The 22,033-nt window shown below is 36.7% G+C and overlaps 1 protein-coding gene across 1 annotated transcript in view; it reads left to right on the top strand.

Moving 5' to 3' along the window:
- Nucleotides 1–22,033, top strand: part of RNGTT (RNA guanylyltransferase and 5'-phosphatase) — a 280,203-nt gene that overhangs the window by 70,192 nt on the left and 187,978 nt on the right. Inside the window, exon 9 of the mRNA XM_001503749.6 lies at nucleotides 8,753–8,888. Within this exon, the coding sequence (XP_001503799.1) occupies nucleotides 8,753–8,888 (136 nt within the window). The remainder of the gene's footprint in view (nucleotides 1–8,752; nucleotides 8,889–22,033) is intronic.

Genomic DNA, 22,033 nt, shown 5'->3' with positions numbered 1-22,033 from the left:
GCTATTAATAGAAATAAGCATACTTGGTATTTTTAATGAGAAGGCTTGGAGAATTTGTGATTTTTTTAAAATGGTGGATACCGCTTGGTCTTCACGGTTTACTTGTGATGAATTACCTGAATTGAAATAAAAGTTAGAGTCTTTTGACTGATGATTTTTCCATAGACAAAGCTTACTAAGTACCTAGCTTAAACAAAAAAAGTAGATGAACAGAACACAGTAGAAGATTTGCTGTATAAACAGCATGTAAAATGAAGATGGCTATGCTTAGGTAGAAGACATTTAAATGTTGGCAAATTGACCAAATGTTCGGTGGTATGCTGCTGGCCTGCCGTTTAATAGACAATTAACATTCTAAGATCAAAAGCTGGTTAGATAAATTTGACAATTAAATTGATGGGGAAGCGAGTGGGCTTTGCAATTTAAAATTAAATAATACATGTTGTCTGTTTAATTAACTGTGTGTGTATGTAAGTGATCACATAATAGAATGAAGCTCTGGGCTTAAAGTGACTTTAAGACCATAAAACCTTAATCACATCTGTTTCATGACTTTAAATTGATGTGACACGAGGATTAAAAAAAGAGCCAGTCCTTTTGAATAAGACTGCTGTGCTTATAGAATCAATAAATCAAAATCAAAATACCTGTTGGGTTGGAATCTTTTATAATGCTGAATGAAAATTTTGATAGTTTTTGATGAAAAGAATATGTTAGAACTGTGTCTTTCAGTGATTGTTAACAGCAGCAATAAAAAATTTTAAAAAGTTTAGGTAGTTGTGGTGTTGCTGTATGTGTGTGTTTCTTCTTTAATTTGTTAATGTGAAAATAAAATTGACCTTAATGTGAGTACTTTGAATTTCTTGGGAAATGAAATAAGGTAAAGCTGCACTTCTGCGTCAAATAGTTTTTCTTTTCAAGGGTTGAAATGTTATTTTTGTCAGATAAACAGATAATAGCTGTTAGTTTGAAAATAAAGCTCATGTGAAGGATTACATTGTTTTATCATCAAATATTGGTCCTTTTGTGGAAGCGATGTAAACAGTGATGTTTAAAGTTATTTGAACTGTTTTGCTGAGATTCCTTAACTTACGTTGGCAGACTTTAGGTTGTGTTTCCATAGAATTCTTGTCTGAATGGTAGTTAGATTCCCAACCTAGCCTATAAAGCTTGCTTAATTCCTAAGGTAGCTAAATTACTTACTGTGCATGTCTCCTGTGAAAAGTGATGAAATGTACTGTTCCAGCACTGATAACTAAATGAACTATAATTGCAATAAATATAAGTAGTTTATATTTGTTGTAATCAAAAGCTCTATTTTGACTAGTTTAAAAACTATTGGGGAAAACTGATTTGATTTTATCAGATGAGGAGGAGATAGATCCGTAGTATTCTGGAGACTGTGAAGGGGACTCTGTGACACTGATTCTTTGTTTTGCCTAGGTGGATTAAAAACTTGCGACTTATAATTTTGCTAGATACCAATGTGTCACTACCCTTGATCAGAGTTTTCTTAGGTTTATTTATGGAATGAAGTGAATGAGGCAAGAAGGAGGAAAATGTTTTTTCATTTAAAAAAATTGTGGAAAATATACAAAATTTCTTTTCCTTTTTATTTAAGAGTTCAAAGAAACAGGAAAAAATGGGTTAAAGAGGATGTGGATATCCTTTGCAAAAGAGACTACCACAGATAAAATTTACTGAGCAGTGAGCTAGTGAGAGAAAAAGACAAAGTGTGCATAAGCCCCCGTGGGGAAGGAAGAAAGCTGGAGTTCGGCAAGTCGGCTGTTCTTGTATCATTTTTAGAATAAGATATGACAGGTGTTGGTGGGTAGGGGGCAGAGTCTGACCAACTGCTCTTTATGTCAGGAAGGTTTATAATTGTATCTGGGGAAGTGGCTCTAAACTGAATTTTCTATGTAAGAAATTTTAATATATCTGAATTTATTTCTGTAAGTTCTACGACCTTGAGTATTAGGTTTCAGGGACTTGTGTGCCAGTTCTATTGGGAGTAGAAATGAGAGGAAATGTAGCTGGTAGAGAAACAGTAGAGGTTTGGCAGTGAATTCTTATGAGAGAAAAGATACAAAGAGAAAGTAAAGTCTGGGCTTAACATTATACACTCATCTTTGTTGAAGGTTGGGAAATAGGTGGGTGCCTCTTGGCATTAAGTTACTATGTAAAGAGATAGTATCTTGTAACCCTTGGTATTGGGGATGTGTTGGGGGACATAACTGTGGGATTATGTTCTAAGCTTATTTAACTTACTTGAATTCAGCTGCATATAGTAGGCAAAAAGGAAAGAAAGGAAAAAAAATAAGAACCAATATTTCCATTGCGTTGCATTGACTGCAAGCAGTAGAAATCAACTTTGGCCAATTTAAGCAAAGGAATAAGCTGGAAGGCTCTCAGGAGAACCAGTCTTGGAAAATGGATAGGAAGCAAGCAAAGCCAGGCAGCCAGCACGATTGCCAAGGTCAGGCACAGGAACACTTTGAGTAGGAAGCCACCATTGGCGCTTGCTGACAATGCCTCTGCCCTTGTTTGAATAACTTTTCAGCTGTTCTTGTGCCTCTTTGTCACTCACTCAAGTTAAAAGTTTTGGGGAAAGAGCATTAATTGTTTGGCTTAGCGCCTGAGCCTGTTTCCAACCTGCTAGGGACAGAGATAGAGGAAATCTGGGCCTTTTGGTTTCCATTGTGAAAATGATATCATCCATTTGCATATCCCAAACAAGGGGGTCTGTCACTTCTCCCAAACTAAACTGAACAATTACTCCTTCGTCCTTAAATGCTCCTTGGCTCAGTAAATAAAGTGCACCCGGTTCCTCTTGCCAGAAGCTTGGAAGTCATCCTTGACTTCTCCTATTCTCTCAGCCACAAATCCAATCAACAGCATATTGTCCTGTTAATCTGCCGCTTAAATGTCTTGAATTTATCCACCTGCCTCTAAATTATCATTGGCACCATAGTCCCAGTTGGTGTACTATATAAGCCTCATAATTTCTCTGATCTACAGATTGGTTTTGTATTTTGTACATGTATTGTATGGGGGTGAACTTTTAAAAATGCAGGTCAGATTATGCTATTAGTTTGCTAAAAACCTTTCACTGGTCTCTGTTTACTTACCTACTGTTTCTCAGCTCTAATCTCTTGAAACTGGGATGGGGGACTGGGACTCTGCAAAGGGACTCGGATTCCCTTACCAGCTTGCTTCCTGTTGGGTTTTACCATTGGGAACAATGGCAGGAATTCGGTAGGTGAGAGAAGGGACTCCTCTTGTTTCTAGGTTCGTTATACCTCCAGCGGCTGTTGATAACTATCACTTCGTTTTCCTGCTTCATTTGGCACTCCCAGCACCAGCCTTGCTGCTCCCCATCAGAGGTACCAGCTTCTGGGTGGGGCATCCTAAGTAGACACAGTGCCACTTGCCTTACTTCCTCACCCACTGGGCTGTGTCCCCCTTACTGGTTTGAGCATCTTTCCTTCTGTGCCTCCTCCGTAGCGATTCAAACTTGAGCTGCAGGGCTCCTCTCCTTAGAGGTCCAGGTACTAGCCACATGATGCCACTTCCTTAGAGGTTTGAACACCCAGCTGCATGAACCTCCCCCACCCTCTTCCAGGCATAGCCCCATAATCCCCTTCCCCCAGCGTACTAACTTCTGATAACACACCTCTTCCATTTTGTTCCCCCATCCCTTCAGATGGTAGTCCTTCTGCAGTTACTGTTTCTTGATTGCCTCAGCCTTCCTTTTGCCTTGTGGCTTTCCAGTGTCTGTGTAACTAGCGTGCTGTATTAAGTCCTCAGTGTTTGAATTACCCATTATGATTTCTGTTTGTCTCATACGAGGGGTTTTCCATTTTCTAGGATAAAGTAAAAAAAAGTTTTCATTAATTCCTAAGTCCTTGGCTACTTCTCTAGTCTCAAGCCATGCCATTTCCCTTCTTTCTCTTTACGCTTCAGTATTCTGAAATTTTTTAAGTTGCCAGAATGTGCACCTTCTGTTGTTGTGTCGAGGATATTGCACCTGATAGACTCTGTTCCAGGCACTGGTTATCACCCTCCAAGCCCCGCCCCCACCTTCTGCCCCACAGCAGTTGCTTGGTTAACTTCTGCATAAGTCAGGTCAGAGGCAGTGTACTGTAGAGATTGTAGAGATAGGCCATTGTGTGGGTTTTGATGTCAACTTTGCTATTTTGCTAGCTTTATGACCTTGGGCAAGTTACTTCACTTGTTGTGTGTTTCACTTTCCTCATCTGGAAAATGGGAGTAATAATTTTACCTACATGGTAAGGTGGTTGTAAGGCTTTAGTGAGTTACTGTAAAGTGCTTTGAACCCTGCTGTATGCATAGTCATTGCTCAGTAAGTGCTAATAACCAGCTACGTGAGAGTCCTTCTGGGATGCCTTTCCCCGTCTTGCAACTCTGACATGTTCCACCTTTGCATACTTCTTGTAGCGCCTTGTACTTCACCTTTTCAGTACTTACTATGCTTGAGATTATTTGTTTAATGTCTCATTTTCTTGCTAACAGTCTAAATTACATGAAGTTACATGAAGAGTCTGTGCTGGTCACTGTTATATCCTGAGCATCTAGCACTGTGCCTAATACCTGGTTGGCCCTTTAGTAAATATTTTTGTAAAATTAATTAATTAACCATTTTAAAAGAAAAACCATAGTGAGTTTGACAGGAGTTAGTACAAATGCATAGAGATGGTGGTGAAATGAATCAATTTAAATGATCTGCTTTTTTGTTTTTATTGCTCACTAAAAAGCTCTAGTATAGACGCTGTAAAATAGGAGAGGGGAAACATCTGCTAATTTTGAAGCCGCTGCGGTTTGATGAACAAGGTTTACCATCCCATCTAGTTTCCTTCCCTTTCCAAAGGGAAAACAATTCTTGTACTCTGATTAGACTGTATTTCTGTTTTTAATTTTTCTGTAGCTTTATTTTTGCCTCCCTGGCTTGTAAAAGCAATTTGTTCTTGTTTCTAGAATTTCTGAGAATACAAAAAAGTATAATGATGAAAGCAAATATCATTGATAATTCCAAGTAGAGATGACAATTCATAACATTTTGGTATAGGCTTTACTGCCTGTCTTTTCTAAATATACAAAGTTTTATCTCCCTATCCCTTATAATCAATCATATTATGCATTCTGATTTTTAACTTGCTTTCTTCATTTAATATATTGTATATCTCTTTCCATATTAATGAATATTTTTATCATCATTTAAAATATGCTTGATATGCTCTAAGATGGATATGCAGTATTTATTTACCTGATCTGCTAAATGGCGGGCATTTGACTTTCATTTTGTCATTGTCATGAAATGCTGTAGTGAGCATCCTTGTACATATAGCCTTGCTTAACAAGTATTTTTGAGTGCCTTCTATGTGTATGCAAATAGACTATGCAAGACACTTAGTCTGTGGGAAAAAATGAAATGGATGTGATCTCTGCTTTCATAGTATGTAGGTGAGGTAAATTCTTAGAAATGTAATTGATGGTCAGGTTTGGTCTGAATTGGTGACAAATTTAAATTATAAGATGTTTAAAGGCTATTTTACTCTCAGACTTCTATTAGTAATGTGAATTAGGATTCTAAGATGCTATTAGTCACCTATACATACATATATTTTTGTCAGTTTTCCTCTTGAATTATGTACTTCCTAAATTTTATTAATGTATATTTGGTGGTTTTACTTGATTAGCTTTCTCACATTTCAGTGACTGTCCTGAAAGATTGTTTCTAGTCAAGCTGAAAAACCAGCATTTAAAGTACAGCAGTTTATAAATTTGGCTTTTCTGTAATCTGTATAGCTTTGGTCTATATACTTTAATATAAAAAGTCCATCAGCAGTTTCTAATTCAGTGAAGCTTCTACTGAATTAATTTTTGTCTTTTAATGAGAATGGATGTAATACAAATAACTTAGTAATTCTGGGTATTAAATTTGTGATTGAGGTGGTTTCCTAATTAATAAAAAATTATATTACACTAGTGATTCATATCTGCTGAAGGTAGAACCATAGTTACATACTAAGCCAGCATCTGACAGTGTGTGGGATAGCTGCCTCTTTTTTAAAGAGTCTGGCTGCTTTTAGAGACTGGAGTGATGTGGAAATATTTCCACATTTCCCTACCTTCTCTCTGTAACGTGAAATAGCTCCTTGCTTTTTGTAGGTATCACATAACAAAAGAACACATGATTAGGAGTGACTGGAGTTCAAACCAAAAATCATATCCCAGAAACTTGTTCCAAAAATTTATATGTGCAGAAGAATCCCTAAATACCAACTGCTAAATAATTTCTTTGGTATCTCTGCAGATGCAAGCTGTGTTTTCCCATGAGCAATCATTTATAGTGAATTCCATCTTCTAAAGCCTTTTCTTCCTTGGTCTTTTAAATCTGTTTACAGAGATTTACAAAGACAGTGTTTTCTTTTAATTGATACTCCACTTGAAGTAAAAGAAAGGTCTGCTAGTAAGATACCCACATACACACACACATATAAAATAAGCATCTTAAGATATGAATAGAAAATAAACAATTATGACAGGAAAAGCAAATATACCAGCACCCTGGGATTTAATGTTTATTCTATTTGAACTTTGTATTTAAATCTGAGCTTCTGGGCAGCAAGTGAGAAGGAAATATAATTTCTGTCATCATCATATATCAGAAGAGGCAAACCATTTATTTTTTCTGAATTCTAAAATTTGTTAGCATAAGTCAACTTCTCTCAAGTTGTGGATATAGAACACCTGTTCTGCTGAATATTAACAGATATCAGGATTAAGTTTAGGAAACAATGGGCTAGTAGATAAGATAAACAGATTTATTATATGTTTTCTCATAACCTTAAATATTCCTAATATGTATCTTGACTTTTTAAGAGAAAGATACAGTGTTTCCCTAATTTATTTTGCCATGAAATACTTTTTAAAGTAAATATTAAGCTTTGCAAAATGCTGGCCTAGGTTCTTAAACAACATGATGGGTTGTGTCTTCAATACCATTTTTGCGGAAGATATCATAGTTGCTTTCTATTTGATCTTTCCTTATGTTGATTAAAATTCTCTTTGAAACACAATCCAGAGCAAGGCTGACTTCTTCCAAGAAGCCTAGATTCTCCCTATCCTCCAGGAATTGCTGCTTTTGAAAAGCTCCTGATGTCTGCCAGCCTGCTGGCCAGGCACTTGGTCCAGGAGTCCCTCAGCTGCATAGTCAGTCCAGACTGAGGGTGATTTTATTTTTCCTCGTGAAACCTGAGTCTCCACCCTCCGCATCTCCTAGGCCTACAGCTGTTTCAATACGTGGCAGGGGCCTGAGCTCTCTTCCTCCTACCCAGAGACCTGCTGAGACTACCTAATTAGTTTGAAAACACTAGCAACAGCGTGCCTGCAGACCAGTCCCAAAGTGTAAGCCCCTTTGGTCTTCCTTGCTGCTCTTACCTTCACCAGCTGTTGTTGCCCACTTACCTTCACCAGCTCTCTCATTTCTGCTCACCTATCCTAAACATGTCTGTTTGCTCTTTAGAGTGCTCGTTTATGGGGAACGAATTATCTTCTATTATATTAGTCACCATCCATCTCTTAATTTAATGTTTCTTCTATCCCCTGGCCTTAACTTGATTCAGTTCCATCTTTCAGTGTTGCTTCTTTCTTCTGACATAGCACGTGGGTTGGACAGAGTGGTCAGCATTCTCCTCCATTCTCAGTGGTACATCCGCACTGTTATTCTTCCACTCTTTCATTTTACAGCAAAGAAAAATAACTTGACAAAATGGTTCTGTTCCTTTGAGGCTTGTGCCTTTTAACTTTCTAATTTATACCTGTCAGTTTTCTCTCATTCTTTGAAAAGTTTGGTACCTGGATACAGTCTCCATTTTCACCCCAAATCTTGCCATTATCTGTTTGGTAGCACGGCACATCAGTCTATACTTTCCTCAACTTGAATCCATTTGGGCTTTATTTTTATATATGGCACGAAGTAGGGCTCTGTTCTTGATGATCTGCTGATGGGAAATCAGTGATGGTAACTTGACCATTTGAAGAATGATGCATTTTAAAGTAAATAAATTCCCCCATATATTGATTGGCTCTAAGAAGCTAAGAGCTAATAAAAATTCTGATGAGCTTGAATTTAAAAATATTTTAATCATGTAATAATGAATGAGAATTGTACCTAAAGTGGTGTTATCTGGCTCTGTCATAGTATTGATTCAAAGAGGGGTTAGCAGTTTTGCTAACTGTAATGTGGTAGAAAGAGCGTTGGATAGTTTGCATTCTGGCCATTTGCAAATCACTTACTTTCTCTTTTTTTCTACTGCAAAGTGGAGATAGTAATACCTAATTTGTATAGTTGTTGAGCCAATAAAATGCAGTATTTGCGTATCTGTGTGTGTGTGTTTTGTAAACTTTGATGTTTAAGATCTAATAAAAATTGAAGAACGACTCTCTCCTAATATGGGTCATAAGATTGCTCTGGAACATCACATTGTCTCCATAAAAAACTTTGATTTCTCTATACCTCATGTTTTTTATAGGAAACAAAAAATTTTTAAAAAGGAACATTTGTATTTGTGGTACTTTAATCTGAATGATGGTGGAAGGGGGCCTCTAGTGAACATTATGCCATGCAGCTCATTAATAAGTCTAAGGAAAACCAATTTAATTGTTATTTCTTAGTACCCTATTCTTGAATTATACAGTTAATATTACCTTTTTAATGTTTCATTTACAGATATATGATGCTGATTGATGGCACAAATGAAGTTTTTATGATTGACAGAGATAATTCAGTGTTTCATGTTTCAAATCTGGAATTTCCATTCCGTAAAGACCTCCGTATACATCTATCAAATACTCTTTTGGATGGGGTAAGTCATATTTTATCTTTTTTTAAAAAAATTAAATGTTGACGTTTTTCTTTCTCTTGTAAGTAAACGTGTATTTTTATTAATTAAATAGGAAATTTAGAATCTGTTTTTTTAAAAAGTTTTTTTTAATTGAGGTATAATTGACATATAAAGAATTGAATCCAGCTTTTATTAGGATGTTAAATTCCATTTATTTCTTATCTACTCTTACTGTCACTTGATCATTGTCTTGGGTATGTGAGTAAGTAAACAAAATGAAATCTTAAATGTTTTTGTACTTTGTGATTGAAAAAATTCTTGTTAAAAAAGACTAATTTTATTTTATTATTTTACTTGAGTTTTAATTATGTGATATGACGTACCACATTTTTCCCTTGGCTCTTTAGCTATGGACTAATAGTTCCTGTTTCAAGAGAATCATGCCTTTGAAAGCAACTACTGTACTTTTACATTTGAATTTTGAAAGCTGATAAGAATTTTCCCATTTCAGAAAATCTATATTTAATAATCATAAAATTACTTGATTAAAAATATTTTAACTTTCTCCCATGCAAACAAGCTTTATTCTCCTCAATTCTAAAAATAATTGGTTCATTGTACATCAAAATCAAAATAATATAGAATGTTGCAAAAAGGCTGATAAAAATCACCTGAACTGCTATCATTGGAGTAACTTCTGCTACCATTTTGATGAACATTATTCTAAACTTTTCTCTGTGCCAGGGTGTTCACTCTTACACGTCTGCTCCTGAGGGATATAACACATTCACATTAGTAAGAGCAACTCCGAGCATCGATCTTAAACAGAGCAAGTATCAGAATCTTTAGGGGAGTTGGGATCCCTTCTAGTCGCAGTAAGATTCTGAATAATCTTGGTACCTCTGCCCTGGTTGTATATGAGTGCTCTGGTCAAATATCTACACATACAGTTACATAATTTGCATGAAAGGAACCAAATGTTGCATGTGTTTTGTAACTTATCTTTTTTTCCGCTTATCATTTTGTTTTGGACGTCTTTCTCACATAAATATCTGAATGGTATACTGTTGTATATTTCAACACCATAGTTTGAGGTTTCCAAATTTTCTTGATTGTGAAATTGTAGGACGTGCTTGTTAAAAATATGACCCATCTCAATAGCCCACCCTAGACCTAATGAATTAAACTCTTCCGGCGGCCAAGGTATTTGTACTTTTAATAAGAACCCAAGTGATCTAATTAGGCAAGTTTGAGAAGCAATTTTATAATTTAGTTAACCAGTCGTCTTTTGGTGGACATTTTGATTTTTTGTAGTTTTTTCTATTATAAGGCACACTTGAATGCAAATCCTTATATGTTTTTCCTGTCACAGTTGTGTAATTTTATAATTAAGAAGATTCTTAGAGGTGAGATTGTAATGTGTATTAAGAATCTTTTGATTGCAAGTAACTTTGTCCAACCTAGAGTAAATGAGGAAAAAAACTCGACTGGCACAAATAATTGAGTTTTAGCTTGACCTGCTTCAGGTTGGATCTGGGCGCTCAATGGTACTAGCTACGCTCTGTCTTTCTTGCTCTTTCTCTGCTTTACTTGTCTGTTTGGTCTCATTCTGCATGAAGTCTCTTTCCACGTGGGAGGCAAGTTGCATTGTAGCCCAAGCAGAAAGAGAACTTTTTCTCCGAACATCCGTATATCAATCCAAGGGAAAACTCCAAAGGGCCTTGCCTGAGTTATATATCCATGGAGGAGTGACAGTGGAGGCCAGGGACTCGTTGGTAGCAGTACCACTTGGAGTGCAGGAGCAGTAGTTTTTCCAAGGAAGGGCCGCTAGCAGACCATACCATGTTCACTATCCTGGATTTGAAGGCACATCCATTTAAAATATTGACATGTAAATGCCACGCTTCTTTCCAGAAAGTTTGAACACATATACAGTTAGTTCTACCAACCATATATCAAAGGATCTGTACACTGTCTTAAACACTAAGTTTTGAAAATTTACTATTTTCTAATTTGATGAGGGAAAAAAATGACTTTTTTACTTTAAAGGACAGTATAGCATAGTGGTTAAGAGCACTAACTCTAACTGTGCCTTACTGTCTCTCTCAGTTACTACATGAGGGACTTTATATAATTTACTCAGTTTCCTCCTCTGTAGTTAAGTGGGGCTAATAATAGAACTTAGTTCTTGGTGCTGTTGTAAAGATTAAGTTGGATAGTTTATAAAGTGCTGATAATAGTGTCTGGCACATAGTAAGATAAATGATTTGTATTTATATGAATTGTTAGTGAGATTTAGCATTTTTTAACTTATTTATGAATTACTATATTTCTTCTGTGAGTTGCCTGTTCCAATCCTTTGTACATTTTTCTATTGGGATTCATCTTTTTCTTACTGACTTCTGAAAAGTTTTTGTCTATTGGGGTATTACTTTCTGACACATATTTAAAAAAATGTATTTATACTATTTCTGTGGCACAAGTTTAAATTTATGTAGGTAAATTTATATAGATAAAGTTACAAATACGTTGGATTTTAATATTTAGCTTTTGTGTCATTTTAAGAAAGGGATATTTGTACTTCAGAATTATTATAATACACACCTCTATTTCCTTCTAGTACTTTTATGGTTTTACTTAGGTATTTAAATATTTGATGTATCTGAAATACATTTTGATAAAAGGAATAAGATATGGGTGGGTGCAGTTTTATTTATTTCCAAATGTCTGTTGCCTTAGCATCATTCAGCTAATCTCTTTTTTCTTTTTAATTGGATATATCATTTTTATTGTACACTGGATTCCCTTATATATCATTGTTTCTTTCTTAATTTGTTTTCCTGTTCCATTAATATTTTATATTCTAGTGGTAGTTTTAGATTGATTTAAATACTATAACTTTAGCATACAATTTAATGTCTGACCGACCAAGCACACCCAGTCTCCTTGCTATTCTGAGATTTGCCCTTAGATTTTGCTCTCTTCTTTAGCTTTTGCGTGAATAGGCTATTTGATTGAGAAGTTAGGCTAGATTAGTATGTTATACTTTATAAAATGCAAATTCTACAACAATAAGCTTGTATTTTTCTCTGCATAGGCATCTCTGGTAGGCTTGTCTCCAGACCATTCGCCTTTCTGTTTGCTGTGTCTGGTTGTGTGGTTTATCTCCCTGCCACTCCTTCACTGCCTTTCTTTGGAGGGAAAAGGGTCTCTACATCTTTCTTGTAACTTCCGCAACTTCAGGTCTCCTTTCTATAGGGACACTACTCACGTTCTTTAAAATTTCTTCACTTTGTTCAACGTTGAATCTTTTTCATGAGCCAGATTGAATTACATCTGGCTAACGTTCTCTGGAATTTGTATGAGAATGCTTCCTGTCTTAATCAAGATGAAATTTGCTCCTCTATTTCTGTTTTGTATCAACACATATTGGGTTGATAGAGAGTGGCTTGTGAATATTCACTTAAATTCTCAATGATAGAATTCCCCTAATGAAAATCGCATGCATAAAATAGGTATTTATTTGTTTGACAGAGGGAATACTACTTTCCAAGTGACCTGAATGCTTGTTGCCCTCATCCCAGGTGCTTTTTTAAAATTTACCAGCTAAATATTGCATCGTGCAAACCAAAAGATGGAAGACTGTGATTGGAGATTGGGATGTTTGAGTCAGTCACTTCTGAGATAGAGTTTTGGGTGACGAGAAGGTTCAGGATGTGACCTAGAAAGAGTGAGAGGTTGAAATTGTATGAAGAAGAACAGTGGAAATGAGATCAAGAGAAGTATTCGGTGGGTCAGAACGAGTGATGACAGGAGTTCAGGTAGAGAGGATGACTGTGAGTCGGGGACTGAAGATTAGAAAGAAGGAAAGAAGGTAGTATAGTTGGGTGGAGACTGAGTAGCAAACAGACTGAGCAAGGAGTGACTATAGAGTCACAAAACGAAGAGTTATCTGTACTGTGTACTCTCTGGAGCTGCTAGTAAATTTTCATTCCTGTGACAGTGTGTAGTAACATATCATTTGGTAATAAAAACGACATACGTATATATACATAAATATAACTTCTGTAACATATATGTGTGGGTTCGTGCTGCAGGCACACACACACATCTTTGTGGTTGACAGAGCCACTGCATAGGTTGGAAGTACAGTAGTCCCTCCTTATCCAAGCGGGATATGTTCCAAGACACCCAGTGGATGCCTAAAACCTCAGATAGTATCGAACCCTATATATATGAAGTTTTCTCCTATACATACATACCTAGATAACGTTTAATGTATAAATTAGGAACAGTAAGAGATTAACGACAATAACTAATAATGAAGTTGGCTTTGGGGCCATTATTACGTAAAATAAGGATGACTTGAACACAGGCACTGTGATACCATGACGGTTGATTTGATAACCAAGACGGCGACTACGTGACTAACAGGCAGGTAGCTTATACAGCATAGATAGGCTGGACAAAGGGATGACTCATGTTCTGGATGGGACAGAGCAGGAAGGCGTGAGATTTCATGACACTATTCAGAATGGTGTGCAGTTTACAACTTATGAGTTGTTTATTTCTGGAATTTTCCGTTTGATGTTTTTGGACCGTGGTTGACCTTGAGTAACTAAAACCTCAGAGAGTGAAACCACAGATAAAGGAGGACTACTGTATTGTTCACTGAACATCTCCAGGGTGTGCCATTCTCATCATAGTTATTGTGACTGGCATCCCTGGAGTTGTGCTGTACATAAGCTGCATAGCCGTTGCAGCAGCTTGGGTGGTTAGTTCATGAGAACAGCAAAAATATTTTAGTTTTTATTATCTTCGTTTTATTTAAAGCACAGTGTTTTAGCGTTGAAATTAATAAAATAAAAGGAAGAAAAAGAAATTAATAAAATAAAAGGAGGAAAAAGACTTAAGTTATAGCATTTGCCAGAGTTTAGTATAGTTTATAATTGAGGTAATATTTTTGAGTGCCTGTCTTGTTCAAGTTGCCGTGCCAAATGCAGGCGTTGCATAGACGGTTGAGGAAAATACCTCACCTTGAGACATTTTACTTCATTGGGTAGGGGTGGAGAATGATTGATAATGATGGAGGAGACTTTCTAATAAAACAGCGGAGTGAAGATTGGTGTTTAAAACAAGTCCTGTGGTGGTTCAGAGGAGAAATAAATTGCATCTGGTTAGTTAGGAACTAAAGATGTTTTATAGAGGAGTTGGCATTAGATATGGAAAGATTTCTATAGAAAGAGATTTTTGTTGGACACGGGCTAGGGGCATTCCAGGTAGGAAATAATGCTTAAAAATTAGAGGTTTAACTCTGCAGATTTAACTTAGCAATACTGTTTATTTTCACCCCAAACTTGGATAACTGAGAGCAGCATAATAGACTCTTGTCATGTTTTAAAATAGCAATATGATTCATGATGTCAATTTACTTGGACCAGAATTATAGTTGCCATATCTGTTTTTCCAGTTAGTTAATTAAAATTAGTCCTCTGTAGTTTCCTGTGTCTTCTACATTTTCATTTGCAAATTGTTTTTGTAAAATTCTAAACCCAAGAATAACTCCAACTACCTAATTGTCTGGCTGTCGGATGTGAGCATTGAAGCTTTTGTTTTGCTCTCTAAATTATATTCTTTGACTCATAAAATGTAGAAAATAGAGGTTTAGAAATATGGCATTAATTTACTTGAAACAAGCCAGTGAAATTCAATCAATTTTATATTGAGGCTAAGAGAAAGATATAGCAGTTTATCATTAAAGTTAATAGCAAGAATCTTGGAAAAATTACATGTCTTTTCAACTGTTAATCTTTTATAAAAGAGTATGCATGTTCATTGTTAAAATTCTAGAAAGTCTGTGCATTATAAAGTAGAAAAAATTCAACTATCAAAAAGAGATTACATTTTAACATTTTGATGTATTTTCTTTTAGTCATTTTATTGTTCCTATATTTAGAGACTGTATGTAATCAGTATGTACATACCTGATATTTAATATATGCTGTGTATGTGGGTTTCCATCATTTTCCTTCAATCTGAGGAACTGATTTTAGATTTCTTACTTAAAATTTTTTTAATTTTAATTTTTTAAATTGAGTTCATTAATAGTTTATATCATTGTGAAATTTCAGTTGTACATTATTTCTTGTCTGTCACCACGTAAGTGCTTCCCTTCAACCCCTGTGCCTATCCCTCACCCCCCTTCCCCATGGTAACCACTGAACTGTGTTCTTTGTCCATGTGTTTGTTTGTATTCCACATATGAGTGAACTCATCTGGTGTTTGTCTTTCTCAGTCTGGCTTATTTTGCTTGGCATAATTCCCTCCAGGTCCATCCATGTTGTTGCAAATAGGATGATTTTGTCATTTTTATGGCTGAGTAGTATTCCATTGTGTGTGTGTGTGTGTGTGTATGTATACCACACCCTCTTTATCCAATCATTGATCAGTGGACACTTGGATTGTTTCCATGTCTTGGCTATTGTGAATAGTGCTGCAGTGAATGTAGGGGTACATTTATTACTTTGGATTGTTGATTTCAAGTTTTTTGGGTAGATACCCAGTAGTGGGACAGCTGGGTGATTTTGTAGGTCTATTTTTAGTCTTTTGAGGAATCTCCGTACTGTTTTCCATAGTGTTGTACCAGTTTGCATTCCCACCAGCCGTGTATGAGGGTTCCTTTTTCTCCACACCCTCTCCAACATTTGTTACTTTTAGTCTTAGTGATTATAGCCATTTGAAGAGGCATAAGGTGGTATCTTAGTGTAGTTTTGATTTGCATTTCCCTGATGATTAGTGATGTTGAACATCTTTTCGTGTGTTTATTAGCCATCCGTATTTCTTCTTTGGAAAAATGTCTGTTCATATCCTCTGCCCATTTTTTGATTGAACTGTTTGTTTTTTTATTGTTCAGTTGTGTGTGTTCCTTATATATTATGGAGATTAACCCCTTATCAGATATGTGATTTGCGAAAATTTTCTCCCAATTGGTGGGTTGTCTTTTTATTTTCATCCTAGTTTCTTTTGCCTTGCAGAAGCTCTTTAGTCTGATGAAATCCCACTTGTTTATTTTTTTGTTTGTTTCCCTTGTCTGAGAAGACATGGTGTTCAAAAAGATCGTTTTAAGTTCGATGTCAAAGAGTGTACTACCTATATTATCTTCCAGGAGCTTTATCGTTTCAGGACTTATCTTCAAGTCTTTGATCCATTTTGAGTTTATTTTTGTGTATGGCATGAGATAATGGTCTACTTTCATTCTTTTCCATGTGGCTGTCCAGTTTTCCAAACACCATTTATTGAAGAGCCTGTCTTTTCTCCACTGTATGTTTTTGGCACCTTTGTTGAAGATTAGCTGTCCGTATATGTGTGGTTTTATTCCTGGGCTGTCAGTTCTGTTCCATTAATCTGTGTGTCTGTTTTTGTACCAGTATCATGCCATTTTGATCACTATGGCTTTGTAGTACATTTTGAAGTCAGGGATTGTGATGCCTCCAGCTTTGTTCTTTGTTCTCAGTATTGCTTTAGTGATTTGGGGTCTTTGGTTGCCCCTTATGAATTTTAGGATTCTTTGTTCTATTTCCATGAAGAATGTCATTAGGATTCTGATTGGGATTGCATTGAATCTGTAGATCGCTTTGGGTAGTCTGGACATTTTAACTATGTTTATTCTTCCCATCCATGTGCATGGAATCTCTTTCCATCTCTTTATGTCATTATCAGTTTCTTTCAGAAGTGTCTTATAGTTTTCATTGTAGAAGACCTTCAGCTCCTTGGTTAAATTTATTCCTAGGTGGTTTAATCTTTTTGTTGTGATTGTAAATGGAATTGTATTCTTGAGTTCCTCTTTCTGTAAGTTCATTATTAGAGTATAGAAATGCAACTGATTTTTGTAAGTTGATTTTATACCCCGCAACTTTACTGTAGTTGTTAATTATTTCTGATAGTTTTCTGATGGATTCTTTAGGGTTTTCTATATATAAGATCATGTCATCTGAAAACAGCGAAAGTTTCACTTCTTCACTCCCTCTTTGGATTCCTTTTATTCCTTTCTCTTGCCTAATTGCTCTGGCCAAAACCTCCAGTACTGTGTTGAATAAGAGTGGTGATAGTGGGTATCCTTGTCTCGTTCCTGTTCTCATGGGGATGGCGCTCAGTTTTTGCCCATTGAGTATGATGTTGGCTGTGGGTTTGTCATATATGGCCTTTATTATGTTGAGATAATCTCCTTCTGTGCCCATATTGTTCAGAGTTTTTATCATAAATGGCTGTTGGATCTTGTCAAATGCCTTCTCTGCATCTATTGAGATGATCATGTGGTTTTTATTCCTCAATTTCTTGATGTCGTGTATCACGTTGATTGATTTGCGGATGTTTAACCATCCCTGTGTCCCTGGTATGAATCCCACTTGATTGTGATGTGTGATACTTTTGATGTATTGCTGAATTCGGGTTGCCAAAATTTTGTTGAGAATTTTTGCATCTATGTTCATCAGCGATATTGGCCTGTAGTTCTCCTTTTTTGTGCTGTCCTTGTCGGGCTTTGGTATCAGAGTGATGTTGGCCTCATAGAATATGTTAGGGGAAGCGTTCCATCTTCCCTAATTTTTTGGAGTAGATTGAGAAGGATAGGTATTAAATCGTCTCTAAAAGTTTGGTACAATTCCCCAGGAAAGCCGTCTCATCCTGGCCTTTTATTCTTTGGGATGCTTTTGATTACTTTTTTCAATCTCTTTACTTGTGATTGGTCTATTCAGATTATCTGTTTCTTCTTGATTCAGCTTTGGGAGGTTGTAAGAGTCTAAGAATTTATCCATTTCCTCTAGATTGTCCATTTTGTTAGCATATAGTTTTTCATAGTATTCTCTTATAATCCGTTGTATTTCTGTGGTATCTGTTGTAATTTCTCCTCTTTCATTTCTAATTTTATTTATCTGAGCTTTCTCTCTTTTTTTCTTGTAAGGCTGGCTAGGGGTTTGTCAATTTTATTTACCTTCTCAAAGAACCAGCTCTGTTTCGTTGATCCTTTCTACTGCCTTTTTTGTTTCAGTTGCATTTATTTCTGCTCTGACTTTTGCTGTTTCTCTCCTTCTGCTGACTTTGGGCTTGCCTTGTTCTTCCTTTTCTAATTCAGTTAGGTGTAGTTTAAGATTACTTATTTGGGATTTTTCTTGTTTGTTAAGGTGAGCCTCTCTTGCATTGAATTTCCCTCTTAATAGGTCTTTTGCTGCATCGCATATAAGTTGGTATGGTATGTTTTCATTTTTGTTTGTCACCAGATATTTTTTGATTTCTCCTTTAATTTCTTCAGTGATCCATTGCCTGTTCAATAATATGTTGTTTAGTCTCCACATCTTTGTCCCTTTCTCAGCTTTTTTCTTGTAATTATTTTCTAGCTTTATAGGATTGTGATTAGAAAAGATGCTTGTTATTTATTGAGGCTTGCCTTGTTTCCCAACACATAGTCTACCCTTGGGAATGTTCTGTGTGCACTTGAGAAGAATGTATATGCTGCTGTTTTTGGATGGAGTATTCTGTATATGTCTATTAAATCCAACTGGTCTAGCTTTTCATTGAATTCCACTGTTTCCTTGTTGATTTTCTGTCTGAATGATCTATCCATTGATGTGAGTGGAGTGTTGAGGTCCTCTACTGTTATTGTGTTTTTATTAATATCTTCTTTTAGGTTTTTTAATAGTTGCTTTATGTACTTTGGTGCTCCTATGTTGGGTGCATAGATATTTATGAGCATTATTTCTTCTTGATGGAGTGTCCCTTTGATCATTATACTGCCCCTCTTTGTCTCTCTTTACCTCTCTTATCTTGAAGTCTGCTTTGTCTGATATAAGTGTTACAACACCTGCTTTCTTTTGTTTGCCATTAGCTTGGAGTATCATCTTCCATCCCTTCACTCTGAGCCTGTGTTTGTCATTGGAGCTGAGATGTGTTTCCTGGAGGCAGCATATTGTTGGGTCTTGTTCTTTAATCCATGTCATCACTCTATGTCTTTTTCTTGGAGAATTCAATCCATTTACATTTAGGGTGATCATTGATATATGAGGGCTTAATGCTCCTATTTTATCACTTGTTTTCCGGTGCTGCTGCATTTCCTTTGTTTCTTGTTCTGTGTATTTTGGTCTCCCAGTTGAATTATGTAGTTTTTTTATGATGTGTTTCTTTGTTTTCTCCTTCTTTATTATTTGTGTCTCTGTTCTGGTTTTTTGTTTAGTTGTTACCATGAGGTTTGTATTCAAAATCTCGTGGATAAGATAGTCCATTTTCTGATGGCCACTTACTTCCTTAGACTAAACCAATTCAATCTCTTTTCTCTTCCCCTCCTAAGTTGTTTTTCTCACATCTTATTCTGTCGTGTTTTGTGAATTTGTGGTTAAAATGACAAGATTATCTTTGTTTTTGGTGTTTTCCTTCCCTTTATCTTTAATGTTATACTTGACTATTTGCTAACCTGTTCTGATTCTGTCTACGTATTTATCACCTTACTCCATGCTTTGTGACCCCTTTCTCCCCCTTCTTTTTCCCCCAGGTCTCAGGACCTTCTTCAGGATTTCTTGTATTGGGGGTGGGCCTGTGGGCAGGGTCTCATGGCTATGAACTCCCTTAGCTTGTGTTTGTCTGGGAAAGTTTTTATTTCTCCATCATATCTGAAGGATATTTTTGCTGGATAGAGTATTCTTGGCTGAAAGTTTTTGCCTTTCAAAGATTTGAATATGTCTTTCCAGTCTCTCCTAGCCTGTATGGTTTCTGCAGAGAAATCCACTGAAAGCCTGACAGGGGTTCCTTTGTAGGTTATTTTCTTCTGCCTTGCTGCCCTTAGTATTCTTTCTTTATCATTCACTTTTACAGTTTCACTACTATATGCCTTGCTGTAGGTCTTTTTACATTGACATATTTAGGAGATCTGGTAGCCTCTTCCACATGGATTTCCATCTTCTTCCCTGGGTTTGGAAAGTTCTCTGCTATTATTTCTTTGAACAAGCTTTCTGCTCCATTCTTCTCTTCTCCTTCTTGAATACCCATAATTCTTATGTTGCATTTCCTAATTGAGTCAGATATTTCATGGAGACTTTCTTCATTTCTTTTTAGTCTTAGTTCTCCCTCCTCCTCTATCTAGAGCATTTCTACATGTTTATCTTAGATTATGCTGATACACTCGTCTATGATGGCCACTTGAGCATTCAGGGAATCCACATTTTGTTTCATTTCTTCCATTGTGTCTTTCATCTCTAATATTTCTGATTGATTCTTCTTTATAGTTTCAATCTCTTTTATGAAGTAGCTCCTGAACTCGTTGAATTGTTTCTCTACATTCTCTTTTAACTCGTTGACCTTTTGATTATAGCTATTTTGAATTCTTTGTCATTTAGATTACATATTTCTGTGTCCCCAGGACTGATTTCTGGGTACTTGTCATTTTCTCTCTGGTCTGGAGGTTTAATGTAATGTTTGATATTGCTTGAGGATGTGGCTCTGTTTTTATGCATCCTGGTATTATTTGGTCATAGTTACTGCCCATCAGCACAGGATAGGGGTCGAGAGCCACGTATTCTGAGCCCTCTGCCTTCTGCTGAGATCCCAGGTGGTGGAGCTGGTGCTGGGTGGGTGGGGGGAGGGGTGCTTTCTTTTGCATGCTCTTGGGGTTTTCTTGCTCTGCTCTCGCTATCTGCTCTCCTGGGGTGTTGACTTGATGAGGTCACCCCCTGCAAAAGCTTTTGCCCCAGTGGAGAGCTTTCCCTCTAGGCTGCAGGGGCCCTTGGGGATCCTTAATGTTCCCATGACCGAATGTCCCCTCCCCTGTTCCTTCCCTCTCGGAGGTTGCCTGTGGTCCTGGATTGCAGTCTTTAGGGGAGGGAGTGAAGTTTTCTCTTACCTTGTTCCACCTCCTCCATGGGGGGTTCCAGCCTCTCCGCCTTCTGTCGTATGGCTGTGTGGGTTTGTCAGATGTTTTTTTGTGTTGTGTTTGGATGTCCTCTGCTGGAGTATGAATTTCTTTTTCATTGTATGTTGGAGGGGAGAGATTACCAGCAAAGCTCACTCTGCTATGATGCTGATGTGACTCTCTTGTTTTTTATTTTTAAGAAGTGAAATGAGTGTCAGCTGGTGGTGCAGTGGTTGAGTTCACATGTTCCGCTTCGGTACCCCAGGCTTCACCAGTTTGGATCCTGGGTGTGGACATGGCACCGCTTGGCAAGCCATGCTGTGGTAGGCATCCTGCATATAAAAAGGTAGAGGAAGATGGGCACAAATGTTGACTCAGGGCCAGTCTTCCTCAGCAAAAAGAGGAGGATTGGCAGCAGATGTTAGCTCAGGGCTAATCTTCCTCAAAAAAAAGAAAAGTAAACTGCAATTCACATTATAAAATTCACTATTTTAAGGTGTACAATTTAGTGGTTTTTAGTATATTCACAAAATTGTGTAACCATTACTACTATCTGATTCCAGAATATTTCGTCACCTAGATGGAATATGATAATTAGAACCAAGTGGCCTTTATCTGAAAGGATTTTAAGGACTAGGTTACCTTTGAGATGTGCTTTCAAGGCCCACAGGTTTTCCAGAGAACAGTTAATTACTTCCTCTCCTTAAAAAACCCTTCAGTGGTTCCCCAGTGCCCATAGCCTGAAATCCAAACTATTCAACGTAATATTCTTTATATCTGGGCCATGCTTATATCTCTAGCATCATCTTTGATTATGAGCTCTTGAACCATAAATTCCACCTATACTGGGCTTTGGACAATTTATGCCAAACCATCTGTTTTCCTGTCTTTGTAATACCATTTGGCCCATCCACTGTCCAGTTAGAAAATATCTCCTGTATCTTTCAGGATTCAATTAATGGGTCATACACCTTATTATCAAATCCATCTCCTTCTCTTCAAATAGAAATAACTACTCCTCCTTAGGCTTATACCATATGTCCTTATTTGGCTGTAATAATATAGGTGTACACCTGTTATCTTAGTATAGTTAATATCAATCTGTTTCACTCTCAAAAGTATCCTGGTTTAGATAATAAGCTACCTGGTTATTCTATCTATATGGCCATCTGTCATTAAAACTATAACTCTTCTTTGGACCTAGCTATTTATGTATTTTCATCTCTCTCTGTGACTCTAAGTCTCTTAAGTTAAGGACTATATGCTTGATTTC

This window comes from Equus caballus, chromosome 10 (genome assembly GCF_041296265.1).
Source record: "Equus caballus isolate H_3958 breed thoroughbred chromosome 10, TB-T2T, whole genome shotgun sequence".
Classification (NCBI taxonomy): Eukaryota; Metazoa; Chordata; class Mammalia; order Perissodactyla; family Equidae; genus Equus; species Equus caballus.
This window is presented reverse-complemented; position numbering and strand designations above follow the sequence as displayed.